Source organism: Doryrhamphus excisus, linkage group LG11 (assembly GCF_037039965.1).
Source record: "Doryrhamphus excisus strain RoL-2023G ecotype Guam linkage group LG11, RoL_Dexc_Guam_v1.1, whole genome shotgun sequence".
Taxonomy (NCBI): domain Eukaryota; kingdom Metazoa; phylum Chordata; class Actinopteri; order Syngnathiformes; family Syngnathidae; genus Doryrhamphus; species Doryrhamphus excisus.
The window spans coordinates 14,855,140-14,877,162 of NC_136367.1; the positions used below are offsets into that span (position 1 = coordinate 14,855,140).

General features: G+C 40.1%; 1 protein-coding gene across 5 annotated transcripts in view; it reads left to right on the forward strand.

Annotated features, from left to right (window-relative positions):
• dlgap1a (discs, large (Drosophila) homolog-associated protein 1a) overlaps positions 1-22,023 on the forward strand; it is a 44,704-nt gene that overhangs the window by 1,725 nt on the left and 20,956 nt on the right. For 3 of the 5 annotated variants that reach the window (XM_058068126.2, XM_078794807.1, XM_058068142.2), the window contains exon 2: positions 14,563-16,062. In XM_058068126.2, the coding sequence (XP_057924109.2) occupies positions 14,653-16,062 (1,410 nt within the window). In that variant the 5' untranslated portion in view covers positions 14,563-14,652. The remainder of the gene's footprint in view (positions 1-14,562; positions 16,063-22,023) is intronic. The other 2 variants (XM_058068133.2, XM_058068152.2) reach the window with 2 other exon arrangements.

Below are 22,023 nucleotides of genomic sequence, written 5' to 3' on the forward strand. Positions count from 1 at the left end.
TCACAGGGCACATATAGACAAACAACCATTCACACTCACATTCATACCTATGGACAATTTGGAGTCACCAATTAACCTAGCATGTTTTTGGAATGTGGGAGGAAACCGGAGTACCCGGAGAAAACCCACGCATGCACGGGGAGAACATGCAAACTCCACACAGAGATGGCCGAAAGTGGAATTGAACCCTGGTCTCCTAGCTGTGAAGTCTGTGCGCTAATGGTAATAGTTTTATTTCATTTGAACATGCATCAGATTACAATTGAATGCATCCCATAATCAGTTCCCAGTTCCACATGTCCAAAAGGAGTAGGAAGAAGCAAAGCTTATTAAATCCTACCCCTCCATCTGGTACTTTTACAATCAGTAACTGTTTCATTTGTTCACTTCCTGCTTTCTGTGAGAAGTATGTTGTTCAGGGGCTATTTTCTCACAAATTTTAAGTTTCAAACTGTACAACTGTAAATTACAATAACACATCATTTCATTTAGCAAAGATTTTACACTTTCAGTCATAGTTATATATTTTTTGCAAGGCACAGCTCAAAGCGTCAGTTTTGCCTTCCAACCCAGCTCTCTGGCAACCTGGCAAACGTCCGCAGACCAATGGCTTCCAGGAAATGACTGTTCAGGTTTGAAGCAACGTTAGTGTTCGGAATGAGATTCCGCCACAATTGAGCGATCCGCCAAGTGAATGCTTCCCTACATGAATGTTCCTTCTTTTCACCATGACAGCATTTCATTCACATTATGTCAGTTTCCATAAGATTCCACTTTAACAGTAAACAATGATTGCATCAACAAGGAAATCATAGCGCCCCATATAGGGTTGTTATTTTACGTCCGTGAGCTCATCAGAATGTTTTCTTTGCTCTAAATATCTAAACACTCAATTTATAAATAGCAATCCTACTCTGCGGAAAGTCACAGTGGGGTCTGGAACCAATTAACCACCACAAACGAAGGACTAGTGTTTGTTTGCTTCTTTTCAACTTGTAGTCAGACAAATAATAATAATAACAATAAAAACATCAGTGAACTCCATTGTTGAAACAACATTAATTAAAGGGGAGGAAGATGCCAATCAAGCTTTGAACACACTTGCACAGTTTTAACACTATTTAGAGGATCTAGTGATATAAACAAATGAAAATAAAATCAACTTAACCTAATACAGTGGGTCTCTTTTAATGATGGGGGACCACTGATGTAATACAAGAATAGTACAGTATGTGTACAGTATGTGTGTGTATGATACCCAGTCCTGACGGCGGCCTTCATAGCAGCTTCAGGCATACTTGCTGTAATGTCACATTGCATTAGCAGTGCATTCATTCTATATTATATTGGACTTCAAGCACCATCCGATGGCGGACAGGGATAACATGTCGTCGTCATCGTGCTTGCACCAACATGCAGTCAAGAGCTTCCTGATATTCCTTTGACTTTATTGAAACGGAAAACACTTTACATTAGGGATGTTCCAATCTGAGTTTTATGGTGCAGATGCCGATCCTGATCATCCATGAGTGAAATCAATACTGATCACATAGATGAAGGTGAAATGTACTACTGGCTATATTAGGTACTTTTTGTGAGAGATACTTTTACCAAATGAAAATGGCCAAGAGCTACTAATCTTTGGAATATTTATTTTCGTAGCTTATTTAAGCCAAACAAGCCAAATGTCAGTAATGGTAACAGTAACTTCCTTTTAAAGTTTAATATACGTAGTATTTTTATTTTGGCCAATTTATTTTGGCTGTTTATCAGTAGCCACGTTTACATGGACCTAGATATTCCAATTCCATTTGAGTTTTTTGCTCAAATGGAAAGAATGTAACCTTTGTATACACCTCATTCCGAAAGAAAAGTGCCAATCCGAATGAATATATAATGGGATTCACAGGGGTGGAATATTCTTTTCCCCAATCCGATTGAGGTATCTGGACTGCTGCGCTCAATCAGAAAGTTGTCAGACTAGCCACGTTTACATGGACCCAAATATTCCAATTCCATTCGGGTTATTTGCTCAAACAGAAAGAATGTAACCTTTGTATACACCTCATTCCGAAAAAAGTGCCAATCCGAATGAATATATAATCGGATTCACAGAGGTGGAATATTCCTTTCCCCAATCCGATTGAGGTATCTTGTACCTGTTCTATCGGAAAGTTGTCAGACTGCGTTCTTCTTCGTGGTGTTTTTCTTCTTCTGTTGTTTATTGGCGGTTGTCAAGCAGCTTTCGTGTGCATTAGCGCCATCTGTGGAACAGAATCTAAACCCTTCTATACGCCATTCACAAGTCCAGTTTTATTAAAAAAGAAAATACATATCTATATAAAACATGTGCCGAGCTTAATTATAAAATATTAGCAAGATTGAACTTTATCTTTTCCTGTTCCCGGGTGCGTTCTTTCAGCGAATGCTGAGATATGACGTAACACGCAGCTCCAGACGTTCTTCGATTAAAAAAAAAAAAATGGAGGCGAGCAATCAAACTAAATTTCAAGACTGAACGAATGAAAAACTGGCAATACGGAGTTATTCTAACAAGTGAAAGAAAAACTCGGTATCACGTGATGTTGGTGTTTACGCTTTACTACACATGCCCCATTGACTATTCTGGTTGATTATAGCGGCGCATGTATACACGCGATTGGAATATTCCTTTCCATGTATACCATTGCTTTCGGAAAGGTCATTCGGAAAGAGAACAACTCCTCATGTAAACATGGCTAGTGAAAACATATAGTGAAGGCAGGCTAAGATTTAGAAGCTACCATCATGTGTTCTATTTATGTCACCATCTCCCCTTTTGCACTCTAATGTCTTGAATGGGTATATTTTGGTATACCATAGTCAATTATATATAACCCATAAATGTGCAGTCCAGCAGAGGCATTCTTGCATCTTTTATTCAGATTTCCAGCAGTAAAATCTGCTCCAGTGTGCTCTTTCGATAAGGAGAGTCCGTGGGGATGCCCATGAAAACGTTAAGCATACGTACTGTGGCTTAAAGTAGGGCTTAAAGTATTCTGGCACCGTGCCGGATCTCCGGTGTTTCAATATGACCAACGGGAAAAAAAAAAAAATCCAGACAAACACAAACTCATTGTAGCCATGCCCAATCCTACCATTATGCTGCGTTCAAGACAACTCAGGGAAAGGTGTATATTTTTGTGTGCTGTGCTCCAAGAAGCTATTGTATGCTAAAGGGATGGAGTCAAACCCGAATACGGTATTTTGAACGGCACAAATAATAACTTTATATGAATAATTAATTCCAAGAAATACTTTTAAAATGTTTTTATTCGGGAACAATTAAATCATATCCGAAAGCTGCGTTTCTTTGTGAGATCATCTTCCGGATCAGCCAATGAGTGACTGGTGTTCAGCAATCGGGGGCGGAGACAGAGGCGTCTGCCTGCCACTCATACGTCACTGTGGCGGAGGCTGAACTTCGTTGCATTCGTATTTTGCTTTGTAAACATACGACCTTTCACCTCAACTGGAGTTCATATGCTGTTTTCAACTATTGCTATTTACTTCTGGGTTTGGGTCGTTTGATTGATGATTATAATCTGCACGGTGGTCGAGTGGTTAGCGCACAGACTTCACAGCTAGGAGACCGGGGTTCAATTCCACCCTCGGAGTTGTGAGTGGAGTTTGCATGTTCTCCCCGTGCATGCGTGGGTTTCCTCCCACATTCCAAAAACATGCTAGGTTAATTGGCCACTCCAAATTGTCCATAGGTATGAATGTGAGTGTGAATGGTTGTTTGTCTATATGTGCCCTGTGATTGGCTCTCCACCAGTCCAGGTTGTACCCCGCCTCTCGCCCGAAGACAGCTGGGATAGGCTCCAGCACCCACCGCGTCTCTGGTGAGGATAAGCGGTAGAAAATGAATGAATGAATGAATGAATCATACACCAAATCAGCCGTGTTAGGCTCCAGCACGATGCCACCATGGATGCACATTTCCACACACAAATATTCTCTTCGATACCTTTTTGTCAAATATCCACGTGTTACTATTTAAAAAAGGAGAAAGTAGGGCAGAGACAATCATGGGGATTGTTCAGTCAGGTGGAATCACTTGAAAGGAGGTAGGGAGAGAGAGAGGGAGGGAGAGAGGGAGGGCTTCCCCCTTTCGTCAGCCAGTTCTGGTGTTACCCACTCACCCAAGAGAGACGTGGAGTATCCCATTTGAAGAGCATCCTGTCACAATGAGCAACACCTCACCCAAAAGGAAGCATTTGAATAAACCCAGACAAAAGATAGCGGGATGACGAGGGCCTGGAAGAACACACACATTTTTGGAAAAGTATTCAGATGTACGATAGAAATGTTGCTGTGTTGGATTGCAATGATTTCAGTCAAAGACATCATGGAGGACAAACTCGGACTAAGAGCTGAGATGAATTGTTCATGAATGATTGATTACAGGTTGGTACGTTAACGAGTATTGTATACATTATATACTCTGTGTGGAGTTTGCATGTTCTCCCCGTGCGAGCGTGGGTTTTCTCCGGGTACTCCGGTTTCCTCCCACATTCCAAAAACATGCTAGGTTAATTGGCCACTCCAAATTGTCCATAGGTATGAATGTGAGTATGAATGGTTGTTTGTCTATATGTGCCCTGTGATTGGCTGGCGACCAGTCCAGGGTGTACCCCGCCTCTTGCCCAAAAACAGCTGGGATAGGCTCCAGCACACTCCTACCATAGGGAGGATAAGTGGCATAGAAAATGAATGGATGGATTATTGGGTGTGGAAAATAATCGATACATGGATGCGCATGCGTGTGATCGGCTCATTCACCGGGTATGGATGCAATTGATGGGTGAAATCGTGATTCATCATGATGCGTTTGTGGGCAGCGGTAAAAAAAAATTTTCAACTTCACCCCGTATGCTGTTCCCCAGGTGCCATGAATGCACCATCATTATTTGACGTTTTGTATTGAATACGAACGGAAGCCGTGAGGCACATACAACTACTAGTAAAACAGCATGGACGTTCCTGGCATCCAATAATATACATCCAATTACATCCCTCTGAGCATCGGAGCATCAGTGGTGCATTCAATGACCCTCCAAAAAGTAGGACAAATCACAGCTTAGATTAAACATTCAATAACTGTGGGATTTCTAAGTAATAGTTACAGTGTTGTAATTGTTTGTGTCAGAGTGAGAGGTCTCACTCGCTCACATTTTGTATTTGCTGAACGTTTGTGGGCGAGTTTAAGAGCTAATATGCTAATAATACCGAAAAATAGTAATACAAAAATACGCTTGCTGACTGCATGTTCTTATTTTTTTGAATAATGGCACATATTTTCAATATTAATATCCCTTTATAAAAAAATTTGATGTAGTTATTGATTTAGCTATTTCCCCTACTTATAGATAAAAATAGTTTGTGATTAAATGTGATGAATTTAACTATGGATAAAAAATGCAAGTAATTGTGATGAAATATTTTACTGCATATGATATACTTATGATATTGACCAATATTTATTGAATATTTTATTAATTAAATTTAGAAGTATTTCAGGTGTAATTTATTAAACGTGTCTAAGTGTTTTATATGAATTAATATACTTTTTTGTATTTATTTTTTGAGATTTTTTTGGGATATTTACCTTCTAGCAGTGTGCATTTTTAAAATGATTTAGATTTCATATTTATTTTTTATTTGAAGCTGCTTACACAGAAACAAGGCAATTGTATGTTTGACATGTTTTCCTCTTCTGCCCCCAAAAGTGACCTTAACACTATGCTGTATGTTACACCACTAGAAAGCACACGTTAGAACTCAAGATGATTGCAAGGAGCCCGGAGACAATGTTTGACTGTTTCTATCGCTGCATATTTAGTCCCAGACTGTACAAACACACCATGCTGTTTTTGATCCTACATCATCTGGTAGACAGTTTCGTGTTTGAGAAGAAGACTTGCCATTTTGCAAAAACACGCAGTTTGGGATTTGCTGCACAAGTCGTGTAGAGTAAACGCTGGACGACGGTGTTAGCATATTGTGTGGCATCAAATAGGATTACGGCTACAGAGTGGTTGTTTTATCCGGGGTGTTTGATGCTGGCCTACACAGCTTTGGGCTCGTATGGCTTCAATTCACAAAGATAACTACAAACCCATCCATCCATCCCTCTATGCTGCTTATACTCACTAGGGTGGGGGTATGCTGGAGCCTATCCCAGCTGACTTTGCACCCCGGACTGGTGGCCAGCCAATCCCAGGACACATATAGACAAACAACCATTCACACTCACATTCATACCTATGGACAATTTGGAGTCGCCAATTAACCTAGCATGTTTTTGGAATGTGGGAGGAAACCGGAGTACCCGGAGAAAACATGCAAAACTCCACACAGAGATGGCCAAGCGGAGATTCCAACCCAGGTCTTCCCCTTCTGCTGACTGTGTGGCATACATGCTAACCATTTGTCCACCGTGTGGCCCTTCCTTTTCCATAATTCAATATTTTCGAAGTTATAATCTATATATTTCAAGAAAAAAAGGCATGTTAGCTGTGGAAAAAAAAAACAACTTCACTTATTGGTTTGACTTTTGCTGTTGTTTTTGTTTAGTTTGCTAAATATTTGAACTTTCTTCTGGAATAATATTTGTACATATTTGTCTTGTAATAAATAATAATATAAGGACTTTATTTCCATAATATTTGGATTTTATTCCGATAGTAATGTAACTTTTTTCCCAAGCAAATTTCTCCCAAAATGACATTAGTTTTATTTTGTTTGGCTTGTTTTATAATATTTCTACCACAAAAAAAACATATTTTGTCTTTAATATTTCAACTCTGCATTGCAATGACATTATCTTTCCTCCTAATATTATGACCCCATGTCATAAAATTCCATATGACTTTTTTTCTCCTACTTTTTTTTACTTTAGTCTCTTGAATTTACAGCTATTTTTTTATTTCCAACAATTTCTACTTTATTCTTGTTAATTTTCTTCTCGTATTTATGACTTTATTCTCCAAATATTTTGACTTTATTCTCACATTTTTACAATTCTTTTCCAACTTAATTACCCCGCCTCTCAAAGCGCAAAGATAGCTGGGATAGGCTCCAGCACCGCCGCGCCCCTCGTGAGGTTAAGCAGTAGAAAATGAATGTTATGTAGGATGCTCAGTAAGACAGAGTGGGACCTTGGTTATCATCATTAATTTGTTCCAGCAGATCCGACTCTAACCAAAACATATACTCTATCCAAGTCCATTTTTCCCCATAAGAAATCACGTAAATCCAACTAATGTGTTCCACAAAGCTTTTCCGTGACACGAAACACATTTTTATAATTTGACAATTGTAGTTGTAAATGTAGATTTTAAATGCGTATAAATTATGACTGAAAAGGGATAAAAGGACATTTAAGGTTACTTTTTCCTGTACTGAAGATGTACTTGTTGCCAAAGACACAATGTGGCAGCCTGATCAACACGGACTCCCCCTTGTTGTTTTGCTATGAGTTATTTCCTGAATTTAGTCGTGTTCACAGCAACTTTATCAAAATACTGCACTTGCATCGTTTTTTGACTCCATTGTGGCGTATTTTGCAGTGAAGTGAAGCGATGTGCACCTCAGTGTATGATATGATATTTCTCCAGGTATGTCTGATCATAGCGAGTGGACAATATCATCTTTTCTCTTTGTTGTATGCGTCCAACCGTGACAGACAACCGGTAAGGACTTTGTGTAAACTGGAGTATATTGAAGTCTCTTGAACGACGTCCATGTGTCAGACGGCGCTGACATTGAGAAGTTGTTGTCCCTGTTTTGTCTTGTGAGGCTGTTGAGTCGACAGGCATTTTACATTCATGTATTTCCGATGAGGGCAGGGATTAAAAAGGTTGCCTGGATTATTATGATGATCATATCAAAGCCCAAAGATGATGAAGAGCCAAAAGCATCACAAAAAGCGCATCACTCCCCACCAAACACACCATCAGCATCTGTCTGGGATTGGCTGGCCACCAGTCCAGGGTGCACCCCGCCTCTCGCCCAAAGACAGCTGGGATAGGCTCCAGCATAACCCCACCCTACTGGGGATAAGCAGCATAGAAAATGGATGGATGGGACAACAAATTATTTTCTTATTTTCTATTTTCTTTTGGTAATGGTAATGGTTTTATTTCATTTGAACATGCATCAGATTACAATTGAATGCATCCCATAATCAGTTCCCAGTTCCACATGTCCAAAAGGAGTAGGAAGAAGCAAAGCTTATTAAATCCTACCCCTCCATCTGGTACTTTTACAATCAGTAACTGTTACATTTGTTCACTTCCTGCTTTCCTAATATAATTTAAGTTATTTTTTTAATTAATGTTTTTAATTTAATTTAATTTACTGTTACATTTGTTCACTTCCTGCTTTCCTAATATAGTTTATTTATTTTTTATTTTTTTCATTTTTTCCCAATATAGTTTAAGGGTTTTTTTTGTTTGTTTTTTGTTTTTTTTATTTTCACATTTTTTTATATTTTTGTCATGTGTAATGATTATTTGAGCAGCGTAATGATTATAACAAAAAAAAAAAGAAGCAAAATCGTGATTTGCATTTTTTCCCACAATCGTCGCTACTGCTAGCAGCCTAGTCAGGTGTTAGTTATCTTTTTTAGCATGAATTAGAAACAAAAATAAGCGCCAGACAAGCGGTCTAAAGTGTTCAGTCCCCCATGCGTGTAAAATGAAGAGATATGATGAGAAAAGATGGGTGTCAAACAAATGATTCACGCTTCTTTCACAGTCATCTGGTCATTTGGGTCCTAACTCCTTCACACATCCCACCACTGAGCTGTTGCCTCATATCTGTCAGTCTATTGTGGGATTTACAGAGATGCACAAACACTAAATGACATTTCTGAGCGCAGCATCATAGGTCTGTGCAAAAGGCGCCAAGACCGAGAGGAACAGGGACAGTGAGAAAGAAGCGAGGTGAGCTAGGATAAGCAGAGCGAGAGAGAGAAGCTGGTGCCCACGCACCTCTCCTCATTCCTCCGCCATGAAGACGAGCCTGAATCACATCAGTCAGTGGGCGAAAAAGGAGATATAGACAGCGTTTCCAAGGAGGTTCTGGCGTACTGATTGAGGGTCAAAAAAAATGATGAGAAAGTGACAACAGAGGAAGATGTTAATCATTCATTATTCATTAGACTCTCTGCTTTTGGCTTTCTTGTCTCGTCACATTAAATCCTCACCATTTTTCCGTGAAGGATGAAATGGGACAGAATGAAGTGAATCGATACATTTGTAAATAATTGCTTCAATTATTATTACATTGAATTGAATCAAATTGGAACTAAATCCATAAATAAATGATTGACTGTGCCACGAAATCATGACATGAATAATGACACCATTACATAATGACTTCAATTCATCAATAATTTAATCAAACTGGAATTAGATACATAAATGTGTTAAGATTACTTAGAATTATGAAATGCTGCAAGAAATTATGAATTAAGTAGTTAATAAAATCTATATGCATTAAATGAATTGGTATTTCAATTAATTGTTTAAAATAATAATAATCAATCATAGAATAACACATTGTTTAGAATTTGTTCAGCATTTATAATGATTTATTTCTGGATTCTGCCCAGTAAATTAATCTTATAGTCATCAACTTGGCTTGTTTACCTTTATCATCCATACCAGTATAAGTCATTTTATTATCATAAGAATCTATACCGGTATACAAGTATATGAAAAATTTCCGTCAGGTTGGCTTCCCATAATGCGTGACAAATGTCTCTGATCTGACATCAGATGTGACAGGACGATTAATAGAGATACAAAAAACATGAGTTAGTGGTTGCTGTGGTTGTTTGTTGCATTGGAATGTACCTGACACTATGAAAACCCTGCCTGTGAAGTTTTGGTGATGTATATGTGTATATGATAAATATATAATGTATGATGTGCGCACTGCACACTTGACCACTACGCCAGTCATGCATCGCCTGCGGCAAGAATAGACCAGGTTGGAGCTGGCGAGCTTTTGTCACAAAATTGTCACTGCAGCAAGTTGAATCTGTGGACTGCCAGGGTGCACCACGCCCCACCACCATGTGCCCCCAAATTTTATTTATTTATTTAATTTATTTTCCCATCCATTTTCTATGTCGCTTATCCTCACTAGGGTCGGGGTACGCTGGAGCCTATCCCAGCTGACTTCGGGCGAGAGGCAGGGTACACCCTGGACTGGTGGCCAGCCAATCACAGGGCACATATAGACAAACAACCATTCACACTCACATTCATACCTATGGACAATTTGGAGAATGTAGACTGTGTAAGACATAAATAAGACATGAATAAGACATGAATAAGACATAAATAAGACATATCGACTCACATTAGCATTGAGAGAGTTCTTCCTTGTTATCCCTGGTGTGTGTTGTTGTTTGGTATTTATGTGTATATGTATATGTATATGTATATGTATATGTATGTATGTATATATATATCACCTCCCCTGCCCCCCACACACGGATGAGTTTAGGCCCAATGAGCTAATACACGTGTCTAAATGAAATCATAACTGCACAGTCACATGTGAGCTCGTACTGGGAAAAAGGAATGTCAAATATGATGAAAGCCAAAATCTACCTGATTTAATCTCGGTAGATAAACATGTCAATCTTCGACAAACACTGAGAAGGAAGGACATTCAGCAAAGCAATGTTCAATTTCTCCGGCTGCGTGTGATGCATGACAACGAGTGACTACGCTGCTTGAAAACACAACCATTGATGACATATACTCCGCATAAGGACGCATGGCAGACCTGAATATTCGGAATAAGCTCCTACACACCCCTGCGGGTGGAAATACAGCTGGGATAGGTGCAGATTCTGGAAGATCTAAAATGTTTTCTGTGCAGGTTATTGTGTGTCACTGCTCTGTGGGAGTCCACAAGTCAATACAAAGGGTGGAAAATGAGCACAATAGTTCCCCTTTAAGAATAAGTGGTACGGAAAATGGATTTGGAAATTGGACATTTTTTATCATTTCATATTCCAGGTATTCCTCAAAAAACATGTTTTCACATTTTTAACTTATCTTTTATACATTTTAATAAATTTTTGTTTTTGTGTTACTACCCCAACCTTCCATAAGTGGGTCAAAAATGACTCGGTCAGGTTGTTTTCTTGAAATATCTTCGTAATGAAATTTTTTTTTCATTTCATATTCCAGGTATTCCTCCAAAAACATGTTTTTGATATCATACCATTCACATTTTAACTTATCTTTTATACATTTTAAGAATTTTTTGTTTTTGTGTTACTACCCCAACCTTCCATAAGTGGGTCAAAAATGACCCGGTCAGGTTGTTTTTTTGAAATATCTTCGTAATAACATTTTTTTTATCATTTCATATTCCAGGTATTCCTCAAAAAACATGTTTTTGATATCATGCCATTCACATTTTGAACTTATCTTTTATACATTTTAAGAAATTTTTGTTTTTGTGTAACTACCCCAACCTTCCATAAGTGGGTCAAAAATGACCCGGTCAGGTTGTTTTTTTGAAATATCTTTGTAATGAACATTTTTTATCATTTCATATTCCAGGTATTCCTTAAAAAACATGTTTTTGATATCATGCCATTCACATTTTGAACTTATCTTTTATACATTTTAAGAAATTTTTGTTTTTGTGTAACTACCCCAACCTTCCATAAGTGGGTCAAAAATGACCCGGTCAGGTTGTTTTCTTGAAATATCTTTTGTAATGAAAATTTTTTATCATTTCATATTCCAGGTATTCCTCAAAAAACATGTTTTTGATATCATGCCATTCACATTTTTAACTTATCTTTTATACATTTTAAGAAATTTTAGTTTTTGTGTTACTACCCCAACCTTCCATAAGTGGGTCAAAAATGACCCGGTCAGGTTGTTTTCTTGAAATATCTTTGTAATGAATTTTTTTTTATCATTTCATATTTCAGGTATTCCTCAAAAATCATATTTTTGATATCATTCCATTCACATTTTTAACTTACCTTTATGCAACACACAATGGATCCTCACATTTTCTATTGTTGTACAGGGTAATTTTCTTTTTCAAAGAAGATGTTTCTAACATGAAATCATTCTTGTGCGATTCTAAATATAATACTAAATATCATACAAGTGATTATTCCTAACCAAAATGGCAAAATTGGCATAAAAACGCATTGATTCTAGTCATGAATCATCAGCGCTTATTAGGAGGAAGGGAAGGAGGCAGATACGGAGTTATTCATTGCTCCGTGTGTGTGTGTGTTCTAGGAACAAATGAAACACCCCCACACACACAATAAAAATGATTAAAGGATTCCCTGGCCGGAATCTGTCAATAGTGTCCCGACTCTAAAAGAACCACTATCCATTTATCCGAGAAACTAGATGCTTTTTTTGGGCGCTCGAGTCAATAGACGGTAAACAAAGGCAGACTGATGAATTTGTTAGGCGCACTGTGGCTGTACGATAAGCAGAAACATATTTTTATTAGTTTTAATGGCAAATCTAATCCGTTGAAACTGAGGTACAACTTCCTGTGTCCGCCTCTTTACTCCAATAACCAAAGTACCGTTCCACTCCCCGTGTATTCCCAGCTTCGGCATCTGCATGCTTTAGTGGGCGCGTACATGACCAACATGGAAGGAGCGTTCTGTCTACCTCCAGCGTTGGTATCCGGCCTCGGGGGGTGACTCAAAGGCTTTTTTGTTCACCAGCTTTCATTTAGCTGAAAATAACTTGATCTCAGCCCTATTTTCATTCCTTCATCCCGCCTACACATCGCATCAAGTCATCCGCCTGCCACATATGGCTCTTTGAGGAACGGGGAAGCACGCTTTGGAGGAGATATGCAGCCACTGATTTAAAGTGTCGTGACCGCTTCTTCTTTTTTTCTGACTTTTTTTGCGATGGTGACGGGAGGATCATATTAAAAGTAATGATCACACTGTTTCAGACGACATTGTGGCGAGCATGAGTCACACAGGAAATAGTCGGGGCAAATCTTCGGCTTGCTTAAGGAAGCATTGTTGTTTGTGGTCCTTAACTTAGCATATACTCTAATGCAGCGTAGGAGAGCGTGCCATTAATCCCCCCCCCCCCACTCATGGTGCAAACACATATGTAACCTCCCCACTGTGCGATATGGGTTTTAAAATAAACGCCTATGCATTAAAAATGACCCCCACGTCAACATGCTGCAAGACATGCTAGGTAATATGCAGTACTCTCTCATTCCAACACACTGCAATATGATATTATTGTTATTTTGCTATGCTATTTTGTTGTCTTTTCACTGATGATTGACACTATTCAGCTCTCCTGAAGCTGAAGGTGATAGGGTCAAAACACATGCTGATCATTGAGAAGCTAAAATTAGAAACTTTATAATCACTGCTTGATCTGCTGCACATGACAGACTGGTGGAGCCTTTTAACCCCGCCCCTTTATCCCGGAGCTGCGGAGCTTGAGAGGTTTGCTACAGAAAGATGCATCCAAAATACATGGAATTTTTCTGTGCATGACGGAGGTGCACACGGATGTTGTTGGAATCAAAGCCAGTAAATGATGCAAAACTGCTACCTCAAGGCAATTTAGATGAGCGTAGTTGAACTTGTCAGGCAATTGAATGACAATGGAGTTCTGTTTTTCTCCAACTAATACATAATTACAGAAATCTGAAATGACCACTGTAACAAGGTCATATGCAGTACTGTTTGCTGTAGACTGCTTGCAGGGCTGCATGGTTTTGAGTAGTTCGCGTGCAGGCCACATAGCTGGGAGGCCTGGGTTCGATTCCCCTCTCAGGCAGTCTAAGTCAGGGGTCCCCAACCCTTTTTGCACAACGGACCAGTGGGATTTGGGTCTTTTTTTCACGGGTCGGCAATGTGTGGCAGAAAATGGCGGCGAGCAGTCATCACTGGACTACAGCGGAAAGTTTGTTTTTGATACAAACTTTAAAAGAACTAAACGTTCAAGTTGCTGCTTTAAAAAAAGCGGAGCTACTGTCCCAACAAACGTGGTAATCACACTCTCTCGTCCGCCATCTTTGATGACTCACGTGATGTTGTTTACGTTTTACTGCACATGCCCCATTGACTATTCCTGTAGACAGGAGATGCATGTTCTCCCCGTGCATGCGTGGGTTTTCTCCAGGTATTCCGGTTTCCTCCCACATTCCAAAAACATGCTAGGTTAATTGGCCACTCCAAATTGTCCATAGGTATGAATGTGAGTGTGAATGGTTGTTTGTCTATATGTGCCCTGTGATTGGCTGGCGACCAGTCCAGGGTGTACCCCGCCTCTCTCGCCCAAAGACAGCTGGGATAGGCTCCAGCACCCCCCACGAACCTCGTGAGGAAAAAGCATTAGAAAATGAATGAATGAATAAAGTGAGGATGTTGGTGTGTGATTCAGGTCCACATTTGAACTGGCATCTGGATCGTGGATCTGGATCATCCGGTAATCCACACTCCTTTCTTTTCTTATCTTTCAGAGTCTGAAGCACTCCTCTCAGGGAAAGTCGTCCAGAGCCCTCCTGTGACCACGGGCCCGTCAGGCATCTCTCATCCATTCCATTCCTGTCATGAAAGGCATCTCCAGTAGCCGGAGTCACCATCATGTGGTGTCCTATGGACCCTCATATGAACCACTGGGTCAACACGTTGACCGAAAGCCATACTTGATTCGCCAGATGGACATGCCGGTACCCATTGCCGTGCCGCATCCGACTGAGCTGTCCTACTACAATGCTCAGCGTACCTCGTACCCCTCTGACAATAACAGCATCGTCCCATACGGAACCTTTCCAAGACGATGCTATTCCACCTCCTCATCTCACCATCCTGAGGTAAAGGATGAGTGTATGGCGGTGGTACCATATGTAGGAGGAGGAGGAGGAGGCGTAGGAGGTGGTGGTGGAGGCTATGGAGGTAAAACACCCACCCGGGTACCAGCAAACTTTGCAGAGTTTGAGCGCCAGCCATCCTTTTCCAGAGATGGCTACCACACACTGCAATACAAACGAGGAATGCTGGCCCAGAGTGGGGCCATGGGGTCCAACAGCAACAATGACAGCCCAGGGAGGATTCGCCATCTGGTCCACTCAGTCCAGAAACTTTTCACCAAGTCGCATTCATTGGAAGGGCCGCACCACACGCAGCCTTTGAAGGGGGGCAACAATGGGAGCGTTAATGGTGGTGGTGGTGGAGGAGGTGGTGGTGGTGGTGGTTCAAGGGCAAGTCCAGAGGGTGAAGCTCCGCCGGTGGGAGCGCACCAGCGGAAGCGCAGCAAAAGCCGCGAGCGCTGTCGATCGGCCGAGCCCAAACATCGAAGCCACCACCACCATCACCACCAGCTCCACGGCTCAGCATCTGCACCAGGCTCCGGGTACTGGAGCTCGGATGACAACCTGGAACGGGAGTTGTGTCTTTACCACCCTCACCACCACCAACCTCCGCCCTCACCTTCACCTTCCATTTCCCCTTCGCCGATCACAATGACGATGGGCCGGTACCCTGGGAACAACTCTGACAAGTTCCCGCTGAGTCCGCTACCCAATCTCGCCTCCCCGCAGTCACAACAGTACTTCATGATGGACCCTTATGGCACAATCAGCGAACACACACACGCCCACGCACATCACAGCCACTCACACCACCATTCTGCACTCAGAGCCTCCCGGAGCAACAACGACGTGAAGTACGCGGCGTCGTCTTCTTGTGTGCCGGTTAGTGCTAGCAGCAATAACATCGGTGGCGGTATCGTTGGAGGAAGTGGTCCCTTGCTGCCTCTGGGTCTTGTGGACGGACCCCTTGTGAAGAAAGGGGCATGGTCGTCAAGCCTAACGGTGAGCAGGGCCCGAGAGGTCTACACCAACAACAGCAGCCACAACCAGCTCCAAACCAGCGCAGGATCTGTAAATCTAAACCTAGATAGAGCTCTAGTCAAAGCTAAGGCCAGTCAGCAGCAGGAGCGCACTTGCCATTTCCTACAGGTAATTCATTCACTTCGATTACAATCCACAACCAATTGATTCACCCCCCCCCCCCCCCCTTTTCTTCTGTTCACCACCTTCCCTCCACAACAATGTTTCCTCGAAGCCAGTGGTATACAGTCTTGAGTGGGATCAGGTATTTGGTTCCAAAATAAGCTTCACATAAAAGGGTGGCAACTCGTAGAATACAAAGAGTTGCCCCCGAAATTATTCAACCCCCATTGTAAATTACGTTATTTTTCTAAATGTGACAACTTTCACTGAATGGGCGATACCGAAAGAATGTGGCATACGTTTGGGATATTGGACCCGCAGCTTTGTTCCCTACTTTTATGGAAAAAAAATGTCTGGGTTTCAAAGCGTAAAGGCAGAAGGCAAAGCTCTCTATTTACTGGTGGACGTACGTTCCTACACTATGGTCACAATCTTTGAACTGGTGAGGTGTTCTGGGCATGCCCTGCAGGGAGAGACTAAAAAAGAGAAAGTCTCACACAAGGATTGTGGTTGACATTTCCAAAAAAAAAAGTGCAGTTTTCCTTTAAGTAATTACCCTATTTTCCAGACTATAAGTCACACTTTTTTTCATAGGTTGGCTGTTCCTGGGGCTGTTCCTGGTTGATTATAGCGGCGCATGTAGACACGCGATTGGAATATTCCTTTCCATGTATACCATTGTTTTCGGAAAGGTCATTCGGGGTCGGAGAAAAACTCCTCATGTAAACGTGGCTAGTATTTCTGTCAACATAATGTGAGGAAGGCGGCACGGCGCTCGAGTGGTTTGCGCGCAGGCCTCACAGCTAGGAGACCTCGGGACGACCTGAATATGTTTCAATTATTAGGCTAATTGGAGGCACTAATTAATTCATAGGTATATATGGTTGTTTGTGTTTATGTGCCCTGCCATTGGCAGGGTGTACCCTGCATTTTGCCTGAAATCAGCTGGGATAGGCTCCAGCGGATCCTATCGGATCGAAAACGGATGCATAGATTGTTCATTGTGCGTGACGGCGCATTTCTAAACTTTGCAAGTACAATTTACAATGAGGGTTGCATAATTTGGAGAGGTATACTTATTTTGAGTATAAGGTCCCAAGTGAAATCATTTATGAAGCTCACTTTGGTATTAAAATGAAGAATTATCCAACATAGATTTGTAATTTTAGATAAATCTATTTCTAACACATCAATGAATGGATTGGACAATTATCGAAAAAATTTTTAGGGTTGGGAATCAAGTTTGTGTAACACATTTTTACCACATATACTGTAGTAGTAGTAGTAGTAAGAGTAGTACAATAAAAGGAAACATATGCAGTTTTCTATTATCAGCCTCAGAGAAGCTACTGGTAATACTTTAGGTCTTGACTTGTAGTAGCAAAACTAACTGGGATATGCAGGCTAGTCCTAATCAGCTTCATCATAGCCTGATAATTCAAGTCTCTGCCAACCGTTGTACACCCATAACGTTTTGGTGAGATAAATAGCTTAAATTTGTAAATGATAATAAAATAATAAAATGACAGTCAACAGTCAGTAGCGTATCGGTCGAAGTATAAAGGTAGCCTCGCCCAATTCTTACCAGTGGAAGGGAGTGTTTATGTGACAGCTCTATTTTCATTCTCTATTTTTTTAAATACTTATTTACAAATTTAAACGAATAATCTTTGGTCATGTTTTTTTCTGTAAAAAATAAAGCTAATGTAAAAACAAGGAATTGTTCATATCTTAAGGACTAAAAAAAAAAAAAAAAAATCAGCGGGGGATCAAATACTTATTTTCATGACTGTGTGCCTATTGTGTCGAGACGTTCCAAATATTTTTATTCCATGTGAAAGCGGTACCATCTGTGGTAAACAGTGTTGTCTTATAATGATAACCGTGTTTCAGGATGCCTTCACGGAGGTTTTGGTATCGCCTAAAGCCATAATATACACAATAAGTGTTAGAATTACATTAATTTATTAATAACAATCATTTATTAATAATCTGCTGTTTTCGACTAATGATATGTCTCAGTTTCCTAGACGCCTGCCTGATTCGGTCGGCTGGACGGCTACTGATTTGAATCGTTCAAACATACTGTAGCCCCCATCAAGGGTGTCCAAACGTATGGAGGCCATATTGTGACAATGGAAGGATGCCGCACAGTAACGTATTGAGAAAACCCAGTTAAATGTAGGAGCTCTTTGCTTCTCTTTTTTAGTGTCGTTTTTGTACCATTTTCCCAATATTTAGACTTTCTTATGCAGTATTCTTTCTTAATTATCTTTGCATAATATGGCTTTATTCCCATAATATTTGACTTTATTAATATAATATTATAACTTCCCCCAACTTAACTTTACAACTTTTTTTTTTCTTTGTTTTTCATAATATTATGACTAAAATAACTACAATTAAAAAAAATCTACATTTTCCTTAATTTTTCAACTTAATGGCATTAAAATTACATTATTTTTCCTCATAGTTACAATGTTTATTCTTTTACAATTACGACTTTTTCCTCACTAGAATATAACCTTTTCTTTGAATATTTGGACTTTATCCTCATAAAATTACAGCAGTTTTTTTTCCAATTGTCAGCTTTCTTACATTTTTTGTCATAATAATTTGACTTTATGTCGTTATTGTGTGTAAATTCAAACTTATCTCATCTTAACTTAAAGTAAACTTTTTTTTATAAAAATTACAACTTTATGAGTGGTTTAATTTGTTTTATGATTAGTAATATTTGTTGGTTTTTGCTCCTTTTTTTCTATTTTTGCTGTTGTTTTTCTTTCATTTAAAATGTCTTTTAAAACAAGAGCTCAGCAGGAAGTGCAGCACACCAAAATAAGAGCATGGAACATGGCAATATAATGACTTAATTACTATTTGGACACATATATTTGGATACATTCTTTAATTAAAGACGTTATATAGCTGACAAAGTTAATTAATTTGTGTAATTAGTACAATATATAATAATATATCTCCATAATAATGAATTCATTGTTTTTAGAATATGTGGAGCCCCCAGGCCGCCCTTTGGACACCCCTGACTGACGGTAGTTTTCCATTTTCTAAACTTGCGCGTCCTTCTTCTATTTAGATACCAATAGTAGCAGGCTCAACTTCCAGGCTCTAATACTGTTGTCTCCACAGCTTTTGAGGGAACATTGCAAGATTAGAAATTGCCACCTACTCCCTCTTCTTCCCCTCCAACCCCCGACTCTCATCCACTCACCCGAATCCCATTCAGGCTCACCTGCACCTCCTTGAGTTCCTCTTACATTGGAGAGCCTCTTTCTTCCTTCTCCTCCCCCCCTCTTTACGCCATTTGAGTTGAGTAGAGAAGTAAGTGCATGGTCAGTAGCAGCCTTACTCTCTGAACGCTAGGAATCAACATGAACACACCTACCTTTAGATAGACACCATTTCCTGATTGATTTGCTCTTGATTTATTCCGTCATCCCCTTCAACCGACTGATGCCGTCTTGTCTGTGTGCTTGTGGTCTTGGTCTTGTGGTCTACTATGTGCTTGTTGTCTTGGCCTTGTGGTTTACTATGTGCTTGTGGTCTTGGCCTTGTGATCTACTATGTGCTTGTGGTCTTGGCCTTGTAATCTACTATGTGCTTGTGGTCTTGGCCTTGTGGTTTACTATGTGCTTGTGGTCTTGGCCTTGTGGTGGACTGTGCTGTGTGTCCGTTTGGTCCAGTTGGTGTTGGGGTGGTGTTGCATTAAGTTGTACATGCTTATGTAATCATCAACAGACTTCTCTGGACCAAAGCCTTGTTTTGGCATGTGAACCTATAGCTTCTATAGCATCTTAGCTGGCCAAATGTTGTATTTGTCATCGGGTTTGCCAGATAATTCCAAAATCATTCCTGTAAAAGGAAAATATGTCCAGTTGAGAAGAAGAGTTTTGGTACTTTGTTATGGTTATGAACTCTCGTTAAGTCATAAATCAATAAACTAGCTTGGCCGAGTGATTTAAATCTCCCAAATGACCCCTCATATTTTTTTTTTGTTGCTTCAATCATTTTTCTAACCAAAATAACGTAATCCGTCACCATTTCACAGCTTTACTTTTTACAAACGTATTAATTCATTGATTGATCATCCGTCCTATTATTAGTCCAAAATACATATATGTACATAATTAGGCACATTTTACATGTTTCTCCCCAAATTAAGCTATTTCAACTTAATGAACTAAAATAAAAGATATTCAAAGATGTTGAGATGATCACTAGTAGCCATTATTGACCAAACAATGGCCACTGCAGGTAGTACAAAAAGAAGAACAAATCGGAGGCGTATGGTTATATATTATGTTCAGTTTATATCTTACACACCCAAATCTTAAGACTTATTGAAAAATTGCCAGAATGTATACTTGGCACTGTTGGATTTTAAGGAAGTTTGTTTGTTTCTTTCGCCTTTTCCCCGATTACGGAATCACCATAACGGATCTTTTTGGTCTGCATATTGATTTTTGGCCTTAATATTCCGGATGACACTTCCTGATGAAGATCGATGGTGCTTACTAGTGGAGATTCGAACCCAAGGCATCCGCTCCAAAGTCCAGAATACTAACCACTACACCCTCTAAGAATGTTCTAAGAAGAAATGGGCGGGAGACAAGATATTTTTGACAAAGCAAAACAAAAGCGGAATTAATTTCAGTCATGTCATCCCGTCAAGACACGGAACGATCCTCGGATTGTTACGATGCTTAGTGCAATCCAAATCCATCTGCGAGAGAAGGCTTTAAGACAACGTCACAAAATTGCCCGTTTGGAATTTGCACAAGCGCACCAAAGATCAGACATTGAACATTTTTTTTCTGATGAGAAACAAATAGTGCCTCAACGGTTTTGATGACTTCACTGTTATTGGCATGACAAGGAGAGCCCACCTGAGATGTTTTCCACTCGGCACAGTGATGTGTCCATCATGATCTCGGGTGCTTTGTCATTAAATGGAACTATGGAGCGTCAGGTTGTGCAGGGGCGTCAAACGGCAGCCAGCTATGTGGAGATGTTGCATTGGGACCAGAGTGTTTTGTAACATCCTACATGTTCCCCCTGATCTAAATCCAATTGAGAACATTTGGGGATGGATGGTAGTGGGACAGACGTTCCGGGCAGTGAATGACCTCCATCTTCACCACCTGGAGCAACATTCCTACTAGCCTAGAATCGGACAGCCACTTGTCTCATTGTAGCCAAAATGAACCTCAAACCCGAGGTACGTACCGAACCGTGACTACGACGTACCGTTACAGCCCTACCAGCTTCACAAATCCATGTTTTCCCAGCATGATTGGAAGAACAGCACAACAGTCACAATAGGTAAGAAAGTCAGTAACAACTTTTGGAAACCAGTGGGTGGATTAATTCCACAAGTACTCACAAATTGTGACTGCTAGGTTCAGGACCCTGAAGCAGATATGAGCGTCATGAAATGTTGTACAACACAGTTTGTTTGGAAGAGAAACAAAACAAATAAAAGTCTAAAGCGATGTAAGAAACACTGAGTACAAAGTACAAACATAAAATCACAGTTTTGTAAAAATACTGCTACTATTTAACTAACAAAATATTGCTGTTTTGTGGTTGAATATTACAGTATTAGTAAAGATAAATGTAAATAAATGTATAAATGAAGTAAAATACAAATATAAGGCATTCAGAAGATGCATTCAAATACTTTGATGATGACATTTAGTATTGTACGCTGGTCACTAGGTGTCAGTAATGTTGCATTGATGAGAAAATACGCCTCAGTGTACACACACCGAGAGTCCAACAGGAACAACAATATTGTTGTTTATGAAATGAAATATTTTTGCATACAGAACCTGTTCATTCATTTATTCGTTCATTTTCTACCGCTTATCCTCACAAGAGTAATGGGGAGTGCTGGAGCCTATCCCAGCTGTCTTGGGGCGACAGGCGGGGTACACCCTAGACTAC